The sequence below is a fragment of the Capra hircus genome, chromosome 16 (assembly GCF_001704415.2).
Source record: "Capra hircus breed San Clemente chromosome 16, ASM170441v1, whole genome shotgun sequence".
NCBI lineage: Eukaryota > Metazoa > Chordata > Mammalia > Artiodactyla > Bovidae > Capra > Capra hircus.
Genome location: NC_030823.1, coordinates 61,228,065 through 61,251,725, shown reverse-complemented (window position 1 = coordinate 61,251,725; position 23,661 = coordinate 61,228,065). Strand labels below are relative to the sequence as shown.

Below are 23,661 nucleotides of genomic sequence, written 5' to 3'. Positions count from 1 at the left end.
GGTCCATCTAGTCAAAGCTATGGTTTTTCCAGTGGTCATGTATGGATGTGAGAGTTGGACTATAAAGAAAGCTGAGCACCAAAGAATTGATGCTTTTGAATTGTGGTGTTGAAGAAGACTCTTGAGAGTCCCTTGGACTGCAAGGAGATCAAACCAGTCAATCCCAAAGGAAATCAGTCCTTAATATTCATTGGAAGGACTGATGCTGAAGCTGAAACTCCAATACTTTGGCCACCTGATGTGAAGAACTGACTCTCTGGAAAAGACTCTGATGCTGAGAAAGATTGAAGGCAGGAGGAGAAGGGGATGACAGAGGATGAGACGGTTGGATGGCATCACTGACTCCATGGACATGAGTTTGAGCAAGCTCCAGGGGTTGGTGATGGACAGGGAGGCCTGGCGTGTTGCAGTCCATGGGGTCGCAAAGAGTCGGACACGACTGGGCAACTGAACTGACTGACTGACTGACTGACTGAACCTAGTGAACATCATAGCTGAGCCTAGTTACCTAGTTAGCTGAGCCTCACCATAGCTGAGCCACATTACAGGTAACTTGCATTAGACTACAGGTAACACTTTCATTAGACTACACTTCAGTAAAATCATGTAACACAAAGCTAATTTTTTAATTAAGTGTTGAATATCTCATGCAATTTATTGAATACTATACTGAAAGTAAAAAACACAACAATAACCCTCATGATCTCAGGGCTGACTGGGAGCTGTATCTGCCACTGCCCAGCATCACAAGACAGTACCATACTGCCTATGGAAAACATCAAAATTCAAAGTTCAGTACTACTGGAAGAGTATTGCTTTTGCATCATCAGAAACTCAAAAAAAAAATGTAAGGTAAACTATCATAAGTTGGGGACTATTTATATAGTATATATTATTTTATGGACATTTAAATCATCCCCAAGCTATTAATATTAGCAAAAAGTCAAAAGATAACAACTGTTGGTGAGGATGTGGAGAAAAAAGAATTCTTGTGCCTTGTTGGTGGAAATGTAAATTGGCCCAGTCACTGTAGAAAATAGTACGGAAATTCCTCAGAAGAATTAAAAATAGAACTACCATATAATCCAGTAATTTCACTTCTGGGTATTGTGTCCAAAGAAAATGAAATAGACATTTCATGTTCAAAGAAAATGAAATCATTACCTCAAACAGATGTCTATAGTCCCATGTGCATTACAGTATTATTCACAATAGCCAGATATGGACACAACCTAAATTTCCACCAATGAATGAATGGATCAAGAAACTGTGATACAGATATACATGCACACACACACACATAAGAACATTATTCAGTCTTTAAAAAGGAAATCCTGCCATTTGCAACATGGATGAACCTAAAGGACACTATGGAAATAAAGACAAATGCTGTGCGATCTGTTTTATTGATTACACTAATTTCTTAGAAGTGGAAGTCACAGTAACAGTGGGAGGAAAGGTGGTTATGAGGGACTAGGGGTAGGGAAGAGGAGAAGATATTGATCAAAGGGTAAAAACTTTCAGCTACAGACGTATACATTCTGCAGACCTAGTATTCACCATGGTAAATAATAATGCATATATTATTATATTATTACTATATTATCATATAGTAAATAATAATGTATAACATACTTGAAATTTGCTAAAAGTGTAGTTTTCAAGTGTTCTAACCACCGTAAATAAAACTACGTGAGGTGATGGATATGTTAATCAGTTTGATTGCAGTAATCATTTTACAATGTATCAAATCATCACATTGTATACCTTAAATATAGACAACTTTCATTTGTCAATCACAGTTTAATTAAGTGGGGAGAAAACCCACAAGACATCACCCAGGCGTACTACAGTCTATACTGTGTACTTCTGAAACACGACGCAGAAGCTGTATCTTTACACACTAAATCACACTTTAAATGCAGTAGTAGCATTTTCTTTTAGACAAATAACCTTCAGAAGATCCTTTTGTAAGGCAACAGATGTTTTTAAACATAGAGAGTCATCTCTACTACTTATCTGATCCCTATACTAAGGGGTTCAATGCTCACTAGTTTCTATTTATACATTCTAGTCTATTACACCTTCAACTTTTCCCCTTTGACTTAATCATAGTTGACATGAACATTAAACGTACGACAATTATGTCTGTTGCAAAAGACAATGAAAAGATGCAAGTGTTTCTAAACTCTCACTCTTGCCAGATTTTACCTGCCCCAACTCCTCTGAAAAAAAAAGAAAAGAAAAGAAAAGTAAAAGGTCTTCTTTGCTCCCCTCTGCCTTTGGTCAATAATAACGGTAGCTCATCTCTCCCCACTCCTCACTTTTCCACCCAGCTCTTAACTTGTCCTCACAGGTTTCAATTTCTGGGCAGCGGGTAAAGGAATTTCCATGCTACACCTTTTGCTGCCACAGCCACAGAGGACCCACAGGCTGCCCCCTCTCCTGCAGGTACCAAGAGCAGCCTGATATAGAGACACATGAGAAGCCCCAAAAGCCTGAGCAGGCATGCTCACCCTCGCCAGTCCCAAGGCCCACCACATATGCTCACAACAGCACTAGACTGGCCCCAGGAAAGGTACACTGTATTCATTTTCAAAAGCAGAATTATCAAATATTTAAATAAAAGTACTGCCATCACGTATACCACCTGTAACACAATGTAGTGTTACTATGTCAATTTCCAAAGGGACATGTTATCAAACATTTTCACATGATTCAGTTTTACAGCTTCTTACATTATAAATATACATAAATCTATAAATAAATAAATCTGTAAATCATTTTTTAAAAATCCTCTGTTGTCAAGACACGAGTCCCAAGTATCATTTCAGAGAATATACTTTATTTTTTTTTTTAATTTTTTTATTTTTTTTTAAATTTTAAAATCTTTAATTCTTACATGCGTTCCCAAACATGAACCCCCCTCCCACCTCCCTCGGGAATTCTAACTTGTATACTGTCATGTAAGAATTGAATCGCCAGTCCATGTCTGACGTAGGGTGCAGCTTGCTTGGGGCAGGTGCATGGGGATGACCCAGAGAGATGTTGTGGAGAATATACTTTAAAAAGAGTCTTTCCCCACCTCCTAAAGAAAACTGCACCTGATAGCATCCTTTGGCCCATTACGGGGATTTTCCCTCATGCCAGGGCAAGCTGCTTGCTTTAGTGAAAAGACTCATTTGGAAACGTGTGTTCAGCACTAGCAGAACATAGAATGGGAAACCAGAAGCAGCAGCAGCCAGACCTTGGGCCCACAGCCTCTGTCTAATGCCATGTGCATCTCCAGAACACTTGCACTCCCCTGCAGCTGGCTCAGCCATGGCTCAGTACCATGGGAATCTTATCCTTGAACTTCCTCCACCTCCTCTCCTCCACAGAATCGTCTCCCCCCAATTCCCAGGTTCCTTGCACCAGCCACTTCATGACCCCACAGGCGCCTCCACGTACAAAGAAGAGACGGGAAGAGGACTCACCCGCTGAGGACCACGATGAAGTCCATGACATTCCAGCCATTGCGGAGGTACGAGCCCTTATGGAAGATGAACCCCAGGGCCACGATTTTGATCCCAGCTTCAAAGCAAAAGATCCCAATGAAATAGGGTTCTGTCTTCTCCTGCGGGATGAAGAACAGAGGTGTTGGTAAGAGGAGGACTGCTTCAACCAAGGCACCCCCTGCCTAGCTACCCCTCTGCTCTGACTTTTCCTATCTCCTACAGGACACCAGGATGCCTGTGCTGAGCAGCCCCGTGTACAGCTGGGAAGTGAGGGTGCTGCAGGACTCACGGAGTGCACAAGAGCAAGGGAAGCCAGCTGCAGAAGTGGGTGGGTGTGGGGCTCACACTCAGGACCAGCTGTCTTCCCAAGGCAAAGACTGATGGTGCTGGCTTGGCCTTGAAGGGGCTGGCATTCCCACAGATGGTCATCACTTACGCTGGAAGCTTAAGAGTCCTTTCTCATCCATGGGTAATCAGACTGGAGCCACTTACCCATTTGTTTGGATTTTAAGCATTTTGTTTGTTCTCTTTGGGGGGGGGGGGTACTTTAGACACATGAATAATTTCTTTACAGAGAGTATGGACAAACATTTAGGAAGTTCAGAACCATGACGGCACACAGGCTTTGAGCATCCTTCATCCTCTCTCCTTTGCTCTTTTTCCTCTCATTTTCAAAGTCCCCCAGGAAGAAGAGAGAAGAAAGTGGACCCTGAGCCTTTCCTTTCGTCTTGCCTGGCTGCCATGTGCTGTACACAGAACTTCCTGGGAGCAGGAATTTAAAAGGTCAGTCCTCTTTATGAACCCCAGTGGGACTTGTCACCAATCTGTTCCTCAGCAAAGAACAAATTCACAGAAGTGTAGTAGAGTAGGAAAAGAGAGAAGGGGGCCAGGTGATAAAGCAAAGGAGAAGGAAACCAGGGAAGAGGAACAGGGGGAAAGAAAGATGAGGAGAGAGGCACCTACCAGTCTGCGGGACATTGGGGTCTTGTCATCCTCAGGAAGATGTTGCTCCAGGGCCAAGACGATGCAATTGGCAATGATGGTGGCCAAGATCATGTACTCAAACGGCGTGGGAAAGGAGGAGTTAAGAAACAGAATCACCAAAGAGAGAAGGACAGCCTCCAAGATGGCTATGTACATCCATACACAAACTTCATCAACCCACAGCATGTCTGTGCAGTCAGCATGATTGACAGGAGCAGACAGGCAGGCAGAACAGTGGCTGGTCCTTAGCACACGGAACTAGAACCGTTTCTGATCAGACTCTGAAGACAAAGCATTTTCTCAAGGAAAGGAAGAATGCAGTCAGTAAATAATGTATTAGACATATGGTAGACATTCCAGATTCTTAGTGAATTCAGTGACATATCCGGGAATCAACCAGGACTGAAAAAGGAAGTGGGACAAAGAGAGGAAGAAACAATGATGCTGTTGCAGGCTCCATGTTCTTCTCTATCTTCAAACCACTGATGCTCCAGCAAGGATCCAGCTGCGGCTGTTTGTGGCTATCTCTGGGAATCACATCTGGAGTGCCCTTCTCTTGAAGCTCTGCTCAACTGAATAGAAGAAGGGCCCTTAGAAAAGGAGCCACTTTCTCCATGAGCTCCCTTTTATTTTAATATCCAGTTCAGGATAATATTTAATGGGTCCAGGAGAAACTAGCTTTGTCCCATTTTATTTTCTCCTAAGCGCCTACATCTAAAGAAATCAGAGATACCATATCATGAGCTTGCAGCCAGGGCACCGAAGTCAGGGCCTCTAGGAATCAAACTACAAACGAGAGGATAATGAATTCAGGCTCTGTTTTCTGTTGCATTTTTCTGAAGAGAGGTGAGTGGGCTCCCTGCGACTTTTTGAAAACAGGACTGTGATTCTAGTGCCAGCATCCTGGCTCCCGCAGAAAGGTTGTGCTGTAAAACCAGGGGGAGGCAGGAGTGGGGAACTTCTAGAAAAAAGGAGAGGGAATCCCCAGCTCCAGAGTCATTCTGCACACGGGATTTCATTCTATAACTACTGTTGCTACAAACAGCAGTGAGTTGCTGCCGCTGGTCTTGCTGAGCAACCTGTGATCTGGCAGCATCTGGAATCCAGGCGGGAGCAACAGGTAAAAAGCGCAGTGACGTGGAGGAAAGGGAAGGGATGTTGTCTCCCCCCGCCCCCATTCAGGCTGGCTGTGCAGGAGGTAGGGCCCAGAGCCCTCCCTAGATGGCACAGGAAGGGGACAAACCATAAACACGTGCCCTGATACCTCACCATCCCCACCAGGTTATATGTGGCCGTGAACATCAATGGTCAAAGGGCACTCGCACATCCCTGATGGAGGGGAGGGGTGTCCGTGCAGGATGCAACTCGCCCGCCTGCTGCTCTAGTCCTGAGGCTAGAATGGTAGGTTGCAGGGGGTGAGATGGCTGGCTTGCATCTGAGCCTCTGGAACTTTTCATTTAGCAGCACCTCCTCCCTGCCCCCATCCATCCCTGAGTCACAGCCCCAGCAGCTGGCTGTCTTCCTTTCCCACACAACCAACACTCGCCCAGGACTCATACCCTCAGGACAGTTCTGCCACCTCTGCTGTCCTGCAGGGCAAAGCAGCCAGATCTGAAAACGAGATAGGGCTCAGAGAACCTCAGAGCCAGCCTCCTGCCTCCACACCCTACTGTGCTCACTGAAACCCGTTCAGTCAGAGGGGAGCCTCACTGCACCACCCGGAAAGCCCCCAGCCATCTTGCCATCCCTTCTGCTTCGGCATCTCTGGGTACCAAGCTAGGCCCCTGAGAGCCAAACACTAGCAAACACACCTCAGAGATGCTCATCTCACTTAACGTGCGTACTTTCTTGTGACAAGTTCCCCCACACAGCTAGTCCACAGACAAACTGAATTCCCATAGTTTCACCTTTACTTCTGCACCATAATTTCACCCCAGAGTGCCCCGGACATGGATTCATCCTGAGGTCGGGGTGCTCTACAAGGCCTAAAGGAACACCCTTCTCAAGGATGTATTTGATATTTTCAAAATTTTAAGCCAAAGGATCACTGCTCTGAATGGGCCCTTAGACATCAGACTGCAGGCAAAGAGTTTGGGTTGGAAGGATGTGGAAACAGGGTCTTCTCAAAACCTATGGATTACTAAACTCTCACTTTTAGATTCTAGCCTCCTAGGCTTCGGTGGTGCCGTTTATTGAGCCCTCATGAATTCTCAGCCATCCAGATACCTGGCCAGTCACAGGAAATCTGACTTGTCAGCCTCTCTCCTGCTGTGAGCGTCCTGTATGGTGATGGCCACACCTTGCCGAGGAGGCTAGCCCTGTGTCTACCACAAGGCTGATCTGTCTGCACCTGGACATTGTGGACTAGGTGAGCTGACTGGTCTTAACAGGGAGATTTGCGCTTCGGTTATCTGGCTGGGACACAGAGGTGTGAAGTGGGTGTGAGGATGGGTGGCAGAGGGGGTCCAGAAGCCCAAGAGGACTAGGTGAAAGAAAGAAGGGGGCCAGGGAAATCTTAGGAGAGAAGAACAGGAGAGAACACCCACTCCTACCCAGGCCCCAGCCACTCCCCCTTGTAGCTCTTCCCTTCAACCTCCCGTCTGCTTCTCTTTCTGAAGAAAATACAAAGAATGGGCCCTTACATCTCAGTGCTTTTGCTTCCTCCTACAACGGCCTTTCTCCTCTTTTCTTGGTCATATATCAAGATCAAGGTGAAATATCACCTGGCCTGTAAAGGTTTCTCCCTGTGCCCCCCAGCTCTCCGCAGGGTGCAATTTCACCATCACATTGATCTCCACAAAGAAACTCTACCTGGAAAGCAGGAGCAGGGTTTGTTCACATCTCCACTGGCGGGGCTCAGCAGAGCTCCAGACACAGGGAAGAAGCTCACTCAGCGTTGAGCGCAGGCTGAATGAAAGGGAGGCGTCCCAGTCTGTGAGCTGCAGCTCCGCTGAGGAGCCATCATAGTGACCAGGCTGTAGTCACTCCTGCTGGCTTGGACCCCCATCTGGGAGCTGACTCAGGGGCACTGCTCCTGGTCTTCCCGAAACAGAACTTCAGGCCCTTAGCAAGGGCTCTGATGTACCTCCCAGGGGAAGAGCCTGGGCTGCAAGGAAGCGCCCACAGGGTACAAGCCTGCACCTCACAGGCTAGACAAAGATGTGCTCAGAAAGGTCAAAGGCAACTCCGCATTGCCAAGGCCTCAAAGAGCAATGTCCATCATGAAACAGAACAGGACTCCCTGTCCTTTACCTTCTCCCAGAGTTTGTTCAAACTCTTGTCCCTTGAGTCGATGATGCCATCCAACCACCTTATTCTCTGTCATTCCCTTCTCCTCCTGCCTTCAATCTTTCCCAGCATCAGAGTATTTTTCAATGAGTCAGCTCTTCACATCAGGTAGCCAAAGTATTGGAGATTCAGCATCAGTCCTTCCAATGAGTATTCAGGGTTGATTTCCTTTCAGATTGACTGGTTTGATCTCCTTGCTGTCAAAGGGACTTTCAAGACTTTTCTCTAGCACCTCAGTTTGAAAGCATCAATTCTTCAGCGCTCTCTACGGTCCAACTCTCACATCCGTACATGACTACTGGAAAAATCATAGTTTTGACTATACGGATCTTTGTCGGGCAAGTGATGTACACATATTAACTCTTCAAAAAAAGAAACCAGCATGCATAGAAGATCCCTTTAATGAAAAAAAGATTTTATAAGAGCAAAGGAAAAAAATCTGTCTTGTTAGAAGGATAATGAGTTTTCTTGGGGTAGTAGGATTACTTCTTTGCTCCTTAATGCATTGTGTTATAATGAGCATGTATTCATATACAGCTGTGAAATCAATTAAAGCTAATTTATTCTGAAACAAACAAGTAAACAAACCAACATTAAAAACCCATACCAACCTGAGGGTCATGGAAATTATTAGCTCAAGATTTCTGAGAGGATCAAATGCAAGAGAACAGAGACTGGACCAAATGAGGAAACGGCCGCGGAAGTTCTTTGAAACCTGCAAAGCTGCCTCCTCTGCATCTGTCTCGCTGTCTGCTTGCTAGGGGCCTCATTTTATAAACTTTCTTAGCAAGCTCCCCGAACACCCTTTCACTCCTTTCTCCCTCTGAGCCCGTTAATGAGGACCTGTGTCACTCCCAACTCTCCCTTCCCCGTCTCACAGCTTCAAGACAATCATTAGGGAAATGATAAAAATAGGTTTCCTTATTGATTTATCTCCGTTACCCAATGCTCCTTCCTTGGAATGGTTGACTTGTTTCCTTAGCAACACAGCTAATTCAAGCAGCACGACTTGGCCTGCACACCTGATATTTGTTCATCTCCTTTCCTGAAGCCCAGAGAGCCAGGGCAGGAGACGGGGGTAGGGAGGTGCCCTCCCAGTGAGCTGCTGGCTGCCATGGCGGTGCTGGCTCTGCCTGTCCACAGAGCCCCGGGGGCCGGGCCTGGGAGCTGTCTTCCCTCTGCCCACCCCACAGGGACTGATGTGCAGGTACGGAACTGAGCAGGACTTGGGCCCCATACAGCAAACCTGGGTGCCCCCAGGGAGACAAGTATCTCTGTACCACCTGGGTGCTGATCCTAGGTCCCTTCTCCTCTCAGCAGCCTCATCTCAGAGCTGTGAGGCTGGAACTCCGAGGAGACTGAATGAGCTCAGAGGGGCCGAGGGCCCACCAGAGGCACAGGCAGGCAAGTGAAATGCTGTGCTCTCACTCCAACCCCAGGGCTGGTGGAGCACGCCCTTTTGTGGGGAGCAGCCTGTGGATGCCTGGGCCATTCCTGTAAACTCCTGGGGGAGTCCAGAATAGCATAGTCTCAGGATAGCAGGCCTCAGGACCCATCTTCATCCCTCACCCCAGGACCAAAGCACACTCCCTATGGGCAAGTCTGTCTCCTTTCCTCCTGTCCACCCTCGACTCCTATTTGGGGATGCCCAATTCTAAGAGATGGAAGGAAGTCAGAAGACGGTCTGGGTATTATTATGCACAATCTCTGCTCACAACTGCACAGACACATTCTAACAAGTGGACTGTTGACTCAAAGACAGTCTTGGGGTAGAGGGTGCTGCCAAGTCTGTGATTTCTTCAACACCAAAGGCATAGTTTAAAAATGAATGATAGTGAAATCTAGCTATCCAAGACCTTCGGGCTGCCTTTTTAATATGAGAAGAATCAGAATCTCCCTCATGACCTAGAATGCGATGGAGAATATGTAGTTTGGCAATGGAAACCAGAGCCACGGTTCTCCACAAAAGTCACTCCAACGTGGTACTCAAGTCAGGGAAAACCACCACCACCCAATCCTCCAGAGCCAAAGAAGGACAACGTGAGGATCAAAGTCTAAGATGACACGTGAATATACACACACTACTATGTATATAAAAGATGATCAATAAGGGCCTACTGTATATGTAGCATAGGAGAAGGCAATGGCACCCCACTCCAGTACTCTTGCCTGGAAAATCCCATGGACGGAGGAGCCTGGTAGGCTGCAGTCCCTGGGGTCGCTGAGGGTCGGACACGACTGAGCGACTTCACTTTGACTTTTCACTTTCATGCATTGGAGAAGGAAATGGCAACCCACTCCAGTGTTCTTGCCTAGAGAATCCCAGGGACAGGGAAGCCTGGCGGGCTGCCGTCTAGGGGGTCGCACAGAGTCGGACACGACTGAAGTGACTTAGCGGTTAGCAGTATATATAGCATAGCGAAGTCTGCTCAATACTCTGTAATGACCTATAATGGAAAAGAATCTAAAAAAGAACAGCTACATGTATATGCATAACTGAATCACTTTGTTGTATACCTGAAATGAACACAACATTGTACATCAACTATACTCCAATATGAAATAAATATTTTTTAAAAGAAACCTTTGAAAACCGTAAGGTGCTACACACATGGGCATTCGTTTTTATTCTCCTACTAAATCCATCTTTAAGCATCAGCTGTGGCTTAAAGCTTTGGGGGAAGCATCTGTGAGTGGTCACAGCCGCCGGGAGTGGGCTGGCTGGCTGGCTGGCTGGCTGCAGCCAGGGGCTGACATTGAAGAGACCCACAGCAATAAAGGATTGAAAAGAAAATTATGGTAATGAGTCTCCGGGAAGAGAGCAAAGACATTTGGCCCAGAACCTCCTGGGAATATGGAAAGCACATCCAAACAGCAGTCCCCAGAGGAGGATTTATGAAGCTGATGGCTCTGATGCAATCTTTCCCAGTGATTAGAAGGGACATTCATCACACCCAAGGCCAGGGCTAAGAATGGGAGGGGTTGAACCATCATAGAGGTCCGGCTCTGGCTCCTACAGACCCTGATGGAAATGCAGTGAGATAATGCTGGTGAGATCATATCCCCCGCCTGGGCCATGGAGAACGATACATCTGCCCTGGAGGGACCAGAAGTAGGGCAGAGACAGGACCTCATGCCTAAAACCCAGACATGGACAGGGCCACCACCATCATCTCCACAGACACTGTCTGCACCCCTCCCAAGAGGCCAGTATTCTCACAGGAATAGTTGTCTCCCAGCCTTTCCACACATGCCGTGTGTACAGTTCTTCAATGCCTCCCAGACTGAAAAGAAAATCCAAACCAGCCCTGGTAGGCCTGGGGCCAGCTCTCCTTCCTGGAAAGATGTTTCACCTTCTCTCCAGATCATGGGATGAAGTAGGAGTGACTATGAGATAAAAAGATGATGAGCCAAGAGGGCTTTCTAACACTCTCAGCAAGCCTTTGCAGCTCTGCATGACCTAAGTTCAGAGGTTAGAGGTCAGATTCAGAGGTCAAAGGCCAGGTTCAGAGGTAAGTCGTGGTCCAAGGGAGCCTAGGCCCAGAGGCTAACATGCTCCTGGATAGGCTCCTCCTGGACTTCTTTGAACCTGCTTCTGTGGCTGACCCAGCAGGACAGAGTATCCAAAGAAGTCTCATTCAGAAAAGGAAACAAAGAGAGCCATTGCTTTCTTTGGGGTTCTGAGGGGTTACTGATAAATTTTTCAGTTTCCTGAAAGACAGTGTTAAGCATCTGAATTTATCAATGTATGAACCACTCTCATATCTGGGGCAAGTCACGCCCTCAACTCCACCCCCAACTCTTTTCTCAGTCCTTATTTTTAGGTTCCCAGTCTCTGTCCCAAACTTATTGATGGGGTGGATGACACATAGTCACTGAATGGCAGGGGGGCTAAACCCCAGTGTTTGCTCCTGTGATAGAAGAATCAGTACACAATTCTGACTGCAATTCTGGAAATCCATCCTGGATCTGTCCTCCCTTTCCCATCCGCATTATAGCAGAAACACACTGCTAAGAAGCAGAAAAATGAGGTAGAAGGCTCTGCATACTTTGCATTGTCCCATTCCATTATCTCATCACTTCCTTATTGGAATTTTTCTCACCACCCAACTCGCCTTAAAAAAAAAAATCAGATTGAAAAACCAAACCCCTTTCTCTTTTTTTAAAAACAAAACAAAACAAAAATGTGTCATGTGACTTCCAGCCTTAACATCAGTTTTTTAACTTTGGTTTCCCTGGTGGTGGGATGCAACCTACCATCACCATGACAACAGCTGCCTCTGTTCAAATTCACCATCTGACAGGCAGTCCTGAACACACCTCTCTCCCTCTCTGTCAAGAAGATGGAAATGCCATTACACCTACTCCTAAAGACTGAAATCCTAATGAATGAAAGACAAAGGAAGCAATGTTGAGAATATAGCAACGAGGCAGAGAACCCCCCCCAAAGGCTTTCTGTTTGCCCATACAGCCCACTGCTCTCTTAGGGAGGTCAATGGACTCAGTTACTCAAAACAAAAGATCCCCAGCACTAACCCTGCAATGTTGGCTGTGTAGCTGCATTGAACTTTTCATTGCTTTTAGACCAAACAACTCCCATCTCACTCCCATGTCCCCACCCTCTATATAAAATAAAGGAAGTTCACATCATTGCCAACACAGTTAACCAGTGCTCAGTCTCAGCTGAGCCCAGTTCCAAACGGATGGGAAGTGGTGATTCTGTGAAACTCAGCCAGCACCGGCTTCCCTCTCTCTCTTCTCTCACTGACAGACAGCTGGATAAGCCTTAACAAATTCCCTTTTTGTGTGTCACGCTGAATCCTAGACTCAAAACGCTGTCATTCGACAGAGTTTTGGTGATCAGGAGACAAATGATTGAATGCTACAGAAAAGGGAAGAAAGAAAGGGGAAATATTAAAAGCCTCTGGAAGGAAAACAAAACAGTGGTGGGAAAATTACCTGTTTCAGAAACCAGAATCTGTGTTTTGATGACACTCTGATGAATTCAAGCCCATCAAGCCTTTCTGGCAGCAACGTGTGTTTTAGGCAAAGAATGTGGGCTGCCATCAGCAACCACACCCAAGACTGTAGCCTACTCTACATCCCCACTGACTCTGTGGGGCTCAGGTGGTACTCTGAATGCAGAAAGAAAAGGAAAAGCCTTCTGTGAAAGAGTCCACAGATCATCTCTGGCAGAAGTTTTTGTTTCCCTCAAAAAACTCTGCTATTGCACCCCAACATTCAAAGACACCTAAGAGCCTCCAAACCACATGAGAAAATGTTGACAGCACTAAGGATTCTCAGCTTATAAAAGGAAGACTGGAGAAAGACATCATAGATCTTATCAAATATCTGAAGGGCTAGCTTGTCAGAGGGGATGCTGAAATTGTCTAAGTTCTTCTGAAGGGCAAGGCTGAGACCACTGGATGAAGCAACCACCCAAAGGCAGATCTGGGGCAATTCAGAGAAGTTCCATAAGCAAATGGACTGTATTGTTAAGTAGTAAACTAAGTGTTACAAGAATAAATGTTTAAAAACCATCTAACCTAAAGAGAGAAAAACCCTGGTGCGTAGCAAGTGTCAATTTCTGGAGTGCAAACCTGTCTCCATGGCAACCTCAAGCTACCAACTTGACACCCATGCACACGGAGTTGAGAAGAGATACACACAATTGAAACCTACAAGCTGTGACTAGCCAGTTCCACACACCACTCACTGCAAGCTCCACGTCCCTAGGAAACCATCAAGGATACGAGAGATGCCTAAATTTGACAGCAGTTGAGCCGGACAACCCTCCTACACACGAGGAGTTAACAAACGGGAAGGAAGAATGTCAATGAATCTTCAGTCACTTGCTCAAGGGCCTCCTGGGTCAGCAAGACTCACTCTGCCCCTTAGACTCAAGATGCTCCCCTAGTAGACCTGCCTTCTGGAAGTCTGAAGCATCACCCTTAGCACAGAAGGCTAGGGACCTGTGCAGCCAGATGTGTGCAAGAAGCAGCCACAGGTGCACCATCTACCAACACCATGAAACAGAAGAATCAATCACCCCATTCTTTCAGGTTGAATTCTGGGAGGCCCCTCCGCTATATCACTATGGCTATAAGACAACTGAGAGGAAGCAACCCAGACACGTGATTAAAAGCATATTTCAAAGAAACAGATCAGGTAAAGGCTCTCCTCTTCTAGATCGTCAGTGGATCTCAGCCTGTCTACACAGCAGAATCATCTGGGAGGCTTTTGAAAATTAAAGATACAGGTATTCCATCTTTAGAAATTCTAATGTAATTCATTTCAGCTACTGTCTGGGCATCAGAATATCCAGAAGGACTCAGGCTGATTTTCATCTGCAGTCAGGGAGAAGAACGCTGCCTTCCATGGTGAAGGCAGTGACAGCTAAAGGTGCCTTCAAGTCACGTGAGATAACAAATGAGGAAACTAGAATCCCGGGGGCACCTCGGTAAGAAACGAAAAGTGCCTTAGAGTTCTGTTAGCTAATCCCGCACACTCACTTTATAGATGTAGATACTGAAATCACAGAAGGAATAAGATTTTTCCAGAGCCAAGACTAGAAACCTCTTTGGATTTCTGAAAAGCTTAGGAACCTATTATCAGAGCAATCAAATAAAACTCCCTTGTCTTCCTGGCTTGAATGGAGGCTTCTAAAAGAAAGGGATCTTTTTATTGAGTTTACTTCTCCATCCCTACTTGACTGTTCTCAAGAGCGTCTCTCTTAAGGTTAGGGTCTGCATGGTTCACTCTCTCAGGACCACTGAAGAGTCCAGAAAACACTGTGAGATGAGTACTTGCTGGAGGATCCAATCTCCCATCTGCCGAGACGTGATCCTTGCGCTGGGTAGAAGCTCAGTGCCTGTTAACTACTACCATTTCATAACATTCTCAAGCAACATTTTGGGAGAAGGAAATATTAGCCATTGTTCTGAATCACTGCCTCCCATTCCCATAATCCATTCTCATGGATTGCCTCCCAATCCCATTCACGGATTCAACTGGATCCGTGCTGGCTGGCTTCTCCTGAATTTCCCTTCTCTGATCCATTCCTCCTTTTTCTTAATTAAGTCCTTTCTTATTAATCATGATCCCAGCCTTCAATGCTTCAACCTAGAGAAGCACTAAAAATAGGAAATGGCAACCCACTCCAGTATTTTTGCCTAGAGAATTCCACAGACAGAGGAGCCTGGTGGGCTACAGTCCATGGGGTCGCAAAAAGTCGGGCACAACTGAGCGACTGATACTAACTAAAAACAGGAGGAAAACATCCCAGAAAGAGGACAAAGGGATAGAAGGATGACGAGTAGACAAAGACTGAGGAAAGCACAGAGGAAATGTGATGAACGAAGTCCTGAACCGAGAGTCAGGAGCACCGGATTCCAGCCCGGCCTCCGCCACTTACGGAGAGACCAGCGGCAAGTCACTTACCCTCTCTGACCCTCAGCTTTCTTACAGATAAATGAGGCTTGATGCAAATTTCTCTTAGGTCCCTGTAACTCTAATATCCTATTAGTCTGTGGTGCTAATAGCTAACATGATGGGAAGGGAAGTGAGACAGAAAGGAGGCGCCTCCATTATTACAGTGGAGAGAAGCCACCTTTGGAGAAGCTACGAACATCCAACAATAACAACCAAAGCAGAGTCCTGGAGCACCTAGGCAAGTGTCTACAGAGGAAACATTTCTAAACTTTCAATAACAGAAGCTCCGTGACAATTGGCTAGAAATACCTCCATGAGATAGTTAATGAAAAGTCAGAATCCTCAAAATGGGGGCCTGGGGGCGAACTTAAGGCTGCTTTTCCATAAACCTACCGGAAGCCTTTCCTACATTCTCTACTGAGATAGTAAAGTGGTTCCTGCAGCCCCTCTGTCCCCACAACCCCCATTTTCCTCAACTAGCCACAAAGCCAGAAGCATTCAGTAAAAGATGAAATTCCAGAAAAAAAGTCATAAAAGTTGCTTCCTCCCACTATCACTTACACTATGGGTGCCCTGGAAAAGGGAGGGCTTAGAACAGACTCTTTGAGAGCTGGAAAACAGAAACTGGACTTTCTATGCTAATATTAAAAAGAAAAGGAGAATTGACACTTCCAAATCAAAAGTCCCTGCAGAGTGATGAAGAGAGAATGACAATGGAGCTTTTGGTGAAGACAGGAGACAAAAATTGCAAAGAGCCCCAATTCCAATTGACATTCGCATTCCAATGACACAGGGCAAATTGTCACAGACCCATTTCGTGGTGCTGGGGAAGAGATCTTTGCTCTTTTCCCATCTACAGATTCCTTACTCCTCCATTGATTAAGCCTCATACCCAGCAGGTGCTACTGATGCAGGCAAGCAGTTCAGGGTCATCCTAAAAGGATGCTCTGTTAGAGAAGAGTTCTTGCTACTCTTCTGGTCTGATCCGAGGCAGTGTAGTACAGTGGAAAGACAAGAGTCAACGGAGTTGGCCAGACCACGTCTTCCTGTGACCCTGGGCTAATCATCTGTCAGAAGAGACAATAACATCTATTTCCCTCAGGACTGGGTAATGTGATGGATGTCTCTAACGCACACTGTAGAGTGCTGGCCATACAATAAGTATTTATTAAAGGTTAGTTTCCTCTGAGGGGTTTCCCCAGTGACTCAGCAGTAAAGAATCCACCTGCAATGCAGGAGATGTGGGTTCAATCCCTGGGCTGGGAAGATCCCTTGGAGAAGGAAATGGCAACCCACTCTAGTATTCTTGCCTGGAAAATTCCATGGACAGAGGAGCCTGGTGGACTACAGTTTATGGGGTCACAAAGAGTCCGACATGATTTAGCAACTAAAATGATAAAATACTTTCCTCTCAACATTGCCAGGGATGTAAACTGAGGCATGGAAAATTCGCCAGGCCCAGATCATGGTCCCCACAGTGTGCTGGTAAATGATACAAAAATAAGTACATGAAAATAAAAAGAAATGAAGGTTAAGAGAAGAGAAAGAGATAGTACACTTCACAACTGTTCTGAAGCCAGTCTCCTTCGTGGTGGAAGTGTGGAGAGCTGTCGGACCATTCTCGTTTCCTAGAATCTGTTCCTTCGCTTGGCTCCTCTGAGCCTGCCTGCTGATGTTTGTGACATATGTGAGCTCAGTCTTTCTGAGCCTGTACATTCAGGAGTGGGAATTTGTTAGTTACTCTCTAATCATCACCAGGGAAAGAGGTTACCCAGAGAAGAAGGAACATCTTTATCCATAAAACTCTGAGGGAGGAAGGGCAGATGGCAACCTCAAAAATAAATAAATACATACATAACAATCTATGAGAAAGGAGAAGTAGGTTGCCAAAATGCCCAGATCCTCTGAATTTACATGGGCCCATATTCCGCAGAACTGCCCCCTCCTGATGTTACCACATCCGCCTACTTGCCCCACCTCCAGACAAGCCCACGCCCTTCAACTGCTCTCGTATCAACAGACCAGGAGAACACATGCATCCTTGTACATCCATATGGCTCAGCTATCTCATAAATACAAACTCTCTTGCAAACACAATCCAAAGTTAGCAGAAAGAAGAGGCAGTTCCTTTCACTTTTTTTAAGCCCACTCCCTAATTTCCTTTGAGTCTTCTGCCTGGCTTCCAGACACCCTACATCTGAGTTCTCCATTCACGCTCACAGCTGTACCCAGTTCCCACAGGTAAAATGCCCTCTGGTATCCTGGCTGGATGACCCTCCCCCGGCTCATTAGGCAAACGGCCATGGGCTTCAAGCCATGTAGGTTCCCCCTCCCTGTCACACCCCTCTTGCCCTTTCAGAAGCTTCCTCCAGAGTTCATGGAATCCAATCCTGACTCCCTTTTCCAACAGAACAAAGATGGAGACCCTACATACTCAGAAGCCTGAAAAAAGATGAAGAGGAAGCAGCTAAAAGACCCAGAATCCCTGAGAAGGAAATCTGTCCAGAGGCCAAACTGGGGATCGAGGACAGACCCTTCCACATGCCTTCAATCAGGCCACCTGAAACCTGCAACTACCGTTTCTGTGCAAAAACAAACAGAGTGCCTTGGTCTAAAGCTGATGGTTTTCATCAAAAGTTTGCTAGGAAAATTCTGCAATGTTATTGCTCCTAAAGATATTGTTCTCTGAGTTGTAAATCCAAACATGTCCTCAGAGATAATGTTGGTATAAAATTGGCATTAGAGATGCATGAAAAAAGGCAGGTTTGGATGTAGGTGTTTTTTAATGCAACATTAAAAATGTAAACCCAATAACTCTGAGAAGAAAAACAAAAAGGGCTGGTGGGCAGACCACCTCAATGAGGTGGTTGAGAGCATGACTCTGATCCAGGCCTCCAGCTCTTGCGTACTGTGTAATCTTGGGCAGACGAGTTAACCTCTCCATGTAACCCTCCCAACTGTGAAATGCAGGAAACAAGCATGCATATCTCTGCAGGACTATCACAGGGAATAAATGCAGTAATCCATGGGACACCCTTAGCACAAGAACCTGGCACGTAGTAAATACTCAATAAAATGTTAGCAGTAGTAGTAGTTAGTCGTTCAGTCATGTCCTAGTCTTTGCGACCTCATGGGCTATAGCCTGCCAGGGTCCTCTGTCCATGGGATTCTCCAGGCAAGAATAATGGAGTGGGTTTCCATTCATTCTCCAGAGGATCTTCCCAACACAGGGATTAAACCTGGGTCTCCTGCATTGCAGGCAGATTCTTTACGGTCCGAGCTACAGGCAAGTCCCTAATATCTAACATCTTTACAAAGACTTTGCCACATATTAGCTGATGTTAGCCTTACAACAGTCTTGGAAGGGAGTCAAAGCAGGGCAGGTGACCTATACCTCACACTTGAAGACACTGAGGCTCAGCGAGGTTACAAAACCAACATGAGGCCAGATAAACATCTGGCAGTGCTCTGGTTAGAGAGCTAACAAGTCAGTAGAAAGAAAATGGTCTTGTTAGAAGGGGAAAATTGATCTGCAGAAATTTAATGGTGATTCATCTGAAATTAACCAGACACTAACAACTAAGATGTATTCATGGCTTACTATGTGCCAGACATTATTCTTAAGTTTTACATGTGTTATCTCATCTGATCGTCACAAAAATCCTATAAGATACAGACTGTGGGTAAAATTTCTATTATTTCCATTTTATGGTTGAGGATTCTAAGCATAGCAAGGTCAAGTAACTCCCCAAGGCACACAACTAGAAGTGGTGAAGGTGGCATCAAGACTTAAAGGCCACGTTTTTAACTGACACACTAATGCTTCCAGGCAGAGACTGGTAAATCCTAACCTCTAAGGTGAAGCTTTCCTCAACTGGGCAGCGGACTAGCTGATGTCTAATATCACTTCAACTCCTGTGATTCTAGACTTCAAACCTTCTACTGTCTAGTAAAGAAATAAAATGCTGTCTAAGTGAGTCTCTGAAAATAATACCCAGTATGGACCTCAGAGAAAGCAAGATGTTATTTCCTAGCCTAATACAGGTACGGTGACTTAGATGCTAAGTTGTGTCTGATTCTTTGTGACCCCATGGGCTGTAGCCCTCCAGGCTCCTCTGTCCATGGGATTTCCCCAGCAAGAATACTGGAGTGGGTTGCTACGTCCTTCTCCAGGGAATCTTTCTGACCCAGGGATTGAACCCAGAACTCCCGCATTACAGGCAGATTCTTTGCACAGGCATGAAATAGGTATAGAAGTGTGTATGGATTTCAGCAAAGCCTATGACAAGGATATCTTGCCCAATATCCTTACAGATGAGATGGAGGGCTATCAGCTGGTTAAAGTTCAGAAAATGTGAGAAAAGCTGAACAGTCGATGAACACTGACCACTGTACTGGTGGTAAGCAGAAGGGAGGGTCCCAATTCTAACCATATTTCCATCAGTTACTTGAATGAAAGGATAAAGCACATGCCCATCCCGTCTGCAGCTGACATAGCGCTCACATTAAGAGTGCTCACTATCCTGAAAAGGGTCTAGAAACAATGTGTAATGAAAACCACCTAAGCTTTGGATTCCGACCTCCAGGGTTCAGGTTCACTGGTGATGATGTTGGGCAACTGACTTAATCTTCTTTAGCCTGTTTTCCTATATATAAAATGTAGATGATAACATGTATGGGGTGTGAAGTTCATGGATGCTCAAAGAATGTTAGTTCCCTGTGCCCACTTTAAAAGGATCTCTACAGGATGGACTGTTGGACCAAAAGCAAGGAGATAAAATGAAATAAACACAGAGTCCTGAATTTACATTCAAAAATTAAACTGAATGAGAACAGTGTGAGGGAAAATTAACTCTGCCATCAACTCATAGCAAAAGATCCAAGGTTTTCAGCTGACTACAACCTCAAATCATCAGAGCTAGAATGCAATTTCTTCACAAAAAGAAACCTTAAAAATTATTTTAATTTAAATAAACATGTTAAATGCCAATGTTAATAAGCACTGTTCTATGTCCTGGTAATTTAAAACTTAAACATAATGAGCTCTCACTTACAGGGATTTAAAACCAATACCGAAACTATGGGGTAAGTACTACAATAAAGTAATAAACCAGGTATCATCTGGGAGCCAGGAGGAGGGAGTTGGTCTTACTCTGCTGAGAGAAATCAAAGAAGGCTTCCTGGAGGAAGTGACCTCAAGTACAGTCTTAAAGCCGAGCAGTCAGGGGGAGAGAGAAGACATTCTAGGCATAGAGAGCAGCAAGTGCGTGAGCACAGAGGCCTGGGAAAGGATGGTCCCTTCAGGAAGCCCATTGACACAGAGGCAGAGAAGGGCATTATGGCAGCTGAGACAGCTTGGTGCCATGTGCAGAGTGGATCACAAGAAGGCCTTTGCACCAAGCTAGGGAAACCTTGTCCAGTTACAAAGCGAACAACAGACAGATCCCAGGTAGCAACTCAGCCTTTCTGACTCTATGTAGCCTTCCTACCTCTGCTGCCCCATACTGTGGCTACTAGCCGCATGTGGCTATTTAAATTTGAATTAATTCAAATGAAATAAAATTTAACACTTGGTCACAACAGCCACATGTCAAGTGCTCAGTGGCTAGCAGCTACAGCCCTAGACTGCACAGACAGAAACATAACCATCATCACAGAAAGTTCTAGCCAACAGCACTGCTCAGCACTATAGTACTATGTTCACAGCACAAGTAAACAAGGAGATTTGGGTCCACGTTGCTTTATAGAACAGAAAAGGAGGGAAAAATAACTAACAGGTGGAAACTATAAGGACGAGTATTTCGACTTGCTATCCTTTAAGTTTTCTAATAATGGGAGAGCACTCTGACACTGGAAGCCTGATGGTCATCTATCAGGGAGATACAGCAAGAGTTCCTATACTACCCTAGTGCTCACTGGTTAGAATGCACACATTTCATCATGGCAGCATGCTGATGTACTTGCACCAACATAGATCTGTAGTTCTTCCCTGTGGAGTTCCCGTCATACTTGTATCTATAGGCTACGATGGCCCAGGATCCCAACATCCCAGAATGTGGAAATTTTCTAGCATAGTCAGCATTTTTAAATTGTGATCCACAGACCATCCCCCCACTCCCAAATGAAATATAAGCAAAACTGTATTACATTTTGGAAATAAGGGGCCACAGGGTCACTTAAAATGCAATAGGATTTGTGATTTCAAGATAGAAAGCAAGAAAACAGTGTACCAGAGGGATATAACTGTCCCCATACTCCAGGAACAATCATCTAGATGTCATCAAGACAGTCATTCTGGTCAATCTAAGTTCCAACTAAGTTCCAATCTAAGTTCCAACTCTAAAGTTCCATAGCCTTAAGCATCTAAAGACCATCACCCTGCAATGAATAGTTTCAGGCCAAACATCCTCTGATCTTGATCAAGCAGAAATGAGACAGGAGTACAACAGAGCACAGAACAGTCCAAGGTACAAAAGTTAGGTGAGTCAGTCCACTTGGGAAAAGTATCACCTTGCCAACTTCTTGCGCTGTGCTAAGTCGCTTCAGTCATGTCTGACTGTGCTGCACTATGGACTAGAGCCCACCAGGGTCCTCTGTCCTTAGGATTATCCTGGCAAGAACACTGAAATGGGTTGCCATGCCTTCCTCCAGGGAATATTCCCGACCCAGGGATCGATCCCTCGTCTCTCAGGTCTCCTGCACGGGCAGGTGGGTTCTTTACCACTAGCGCCACCTCTTGCTGAGATGCTTATTAGAGACTCTCTTGGAAATTTGGGGGGTTCATTTTCAATGTAAGCCCACAGAACCAAGCACATCCAGTTAGATGCAATACCAGCTTGTCAGCTGGAAAACTCGCCCAGTAAATCTAAAGCCTGCTGAGACAACAATCCATTTAAAAAATAATGACTTTGTTCTAACTACCATCTGACATCACGACAATTGTACAAGGATTCATCTCTAGGTCCCACAGCATTGCTAGAATAAAAAGGACTCATTTTTAGAACAATGCCAAAATTCCTGTTATCCGGTATAACTGGAGAAGAAGGTTTCAATTTAATGGAAAAAAAAAAGTGATAATGAGCCACTTTATATAATCAATATGGATTATATATTTGCAAAAGCTCCGAATACAATAAAGTACACACACCATTCAAATCATGTTGAACATAATGTAATGAATGCTTTGTTGATCATATTCAGAAAGCACCACAGCATTTTGTGGTACCTAGGGACCATCAGTACAAATCTCAATTGTTATTAAACCATAGATCTCTGGGTGCCAATTAATAAAGAGTTCTGTACAAGCAAATGCCAGATACCAACAGACACAGTGTACTTTTTGCACAGCCTGTGGTGAATGTTTCAGAAACTAGAGCGACCCTGACCAACCTTCTGAATTAGGTAAAGCTACTTTTTACAACCTCCAACTTCCCATGTAATGCCCTTCCAATCCCCTGCCAGCTATCCAGTGTCCTGACCACCTCCTACCATCCTCCTCTCCCCCTACTCAGGCTACACCGGGTCACTAATAGGCACTTCAGTTATGCTTGTGTTTAATCAACAGTAACTGACGAATCCGATCATTCACCAACAGATTACTGAATGCTCACTGAGTGCCAACACTGTGCTAGGTGCTGGAATTAAATGGGACATGTCCTTTGACTGTTCTCAGAAGAGACTGCTCTCAATCTTAAGCCCAGAAAGAAGAACTGACTAAGCTGATAATATCATATACTAGCTTACTATGTCCCTGCTCCCAAGATCATCTGCATTTTGGCAAAGAAAGTCTCAAAGACTCATGACCCGAACCCAAAAGAACCGCTGTTAACAACAAGGCTTCGCTGTTACATGAGACAGAGATTTTCGACGAGTGATTTGTAAGACTAGTCTTCTCTAAAGGCATCGCCAGGCATGGCAGTTGTTCTGAAAGTACGGTTCCAAGGCCAGCAGTATCAGTGTTACCTGAAAGCTTGCAACAAATGCAGATGTTTAGTTTCTGGAGGGAATCGGAAACTCCAGGACTGAGATCCAGTCATCTGTGTTTTAACAAGCTCTTCAGGAAACTCTGAGACACAGTGAAGTTTGAAGACCGACGGTAGAGACGAAACTGACAGACTGCATACATATGACTTCCACACAAAGAGGCTAAATGAGGAATTAGCCTTGATGCTGACAGGAATCACCTGCTGAAAAGAAACATCCCTGATGGAGCTGGAGTGAGACAGTTTCCAATAGCACACAGCTGGAAATGGCCAGGACGTCAATGACTGACTGCTGAAAATCCATTTCATGCTTTTTGACTCTGACCAGACCCATGAGACAATGGTGTGGAAACTGACAAAGAGGCACAGAAAGTTTGAAACACTTCCAACCTAAAACTGAGCTGAAGGCTGGGAAAGACTTGAGAGCAGGAACTTCCTCCTCTCGCTGGTTTGCAGAGGCTCTTCTCTGGGTCCCAGAG

At 45.3% G+C, this 23,661-nt stretch overlaps 1 protein-coding gene across 5 annotated transcripts in view; it reads right to left on the bottom strand.

Moving 5' to 3' along the window:
* The window catches only part of LOC102184834 (voltage-dependent R-type calcium channel subunit alpha-1E), a 338,694-nt gene that overhangs the window by 305,567 nt on the left and 9,466 nt on the right, over nucleotides 1–23,661 (bottom strand). For 3 of the 5 annotated variants that reach the window (XM_018060682.1, XM_018060683.1, XM_018060684.1), the window contains exons 2-3: nucleotides 4,461–4,566; nucleotides 3,477–3,616 (exon numbers count right to left, since the gene is read on the bottom strand). In XM_018060682.1, coding sequence (XP_017916171.1) covers nucleotides 3,477–3,616; nucleotides 4,461–4,566 — 246 coding nt within the window. Of the gene's footprint in view, nucleotides 1–3,476; nucleotides 3,617–4,460; nucleotides 4,567–23,661 lie in introns of those variants that run through there. The other 2 variants (XM_018060680.1, XM_018060681.1) reach the window with 1 other exon arrangement.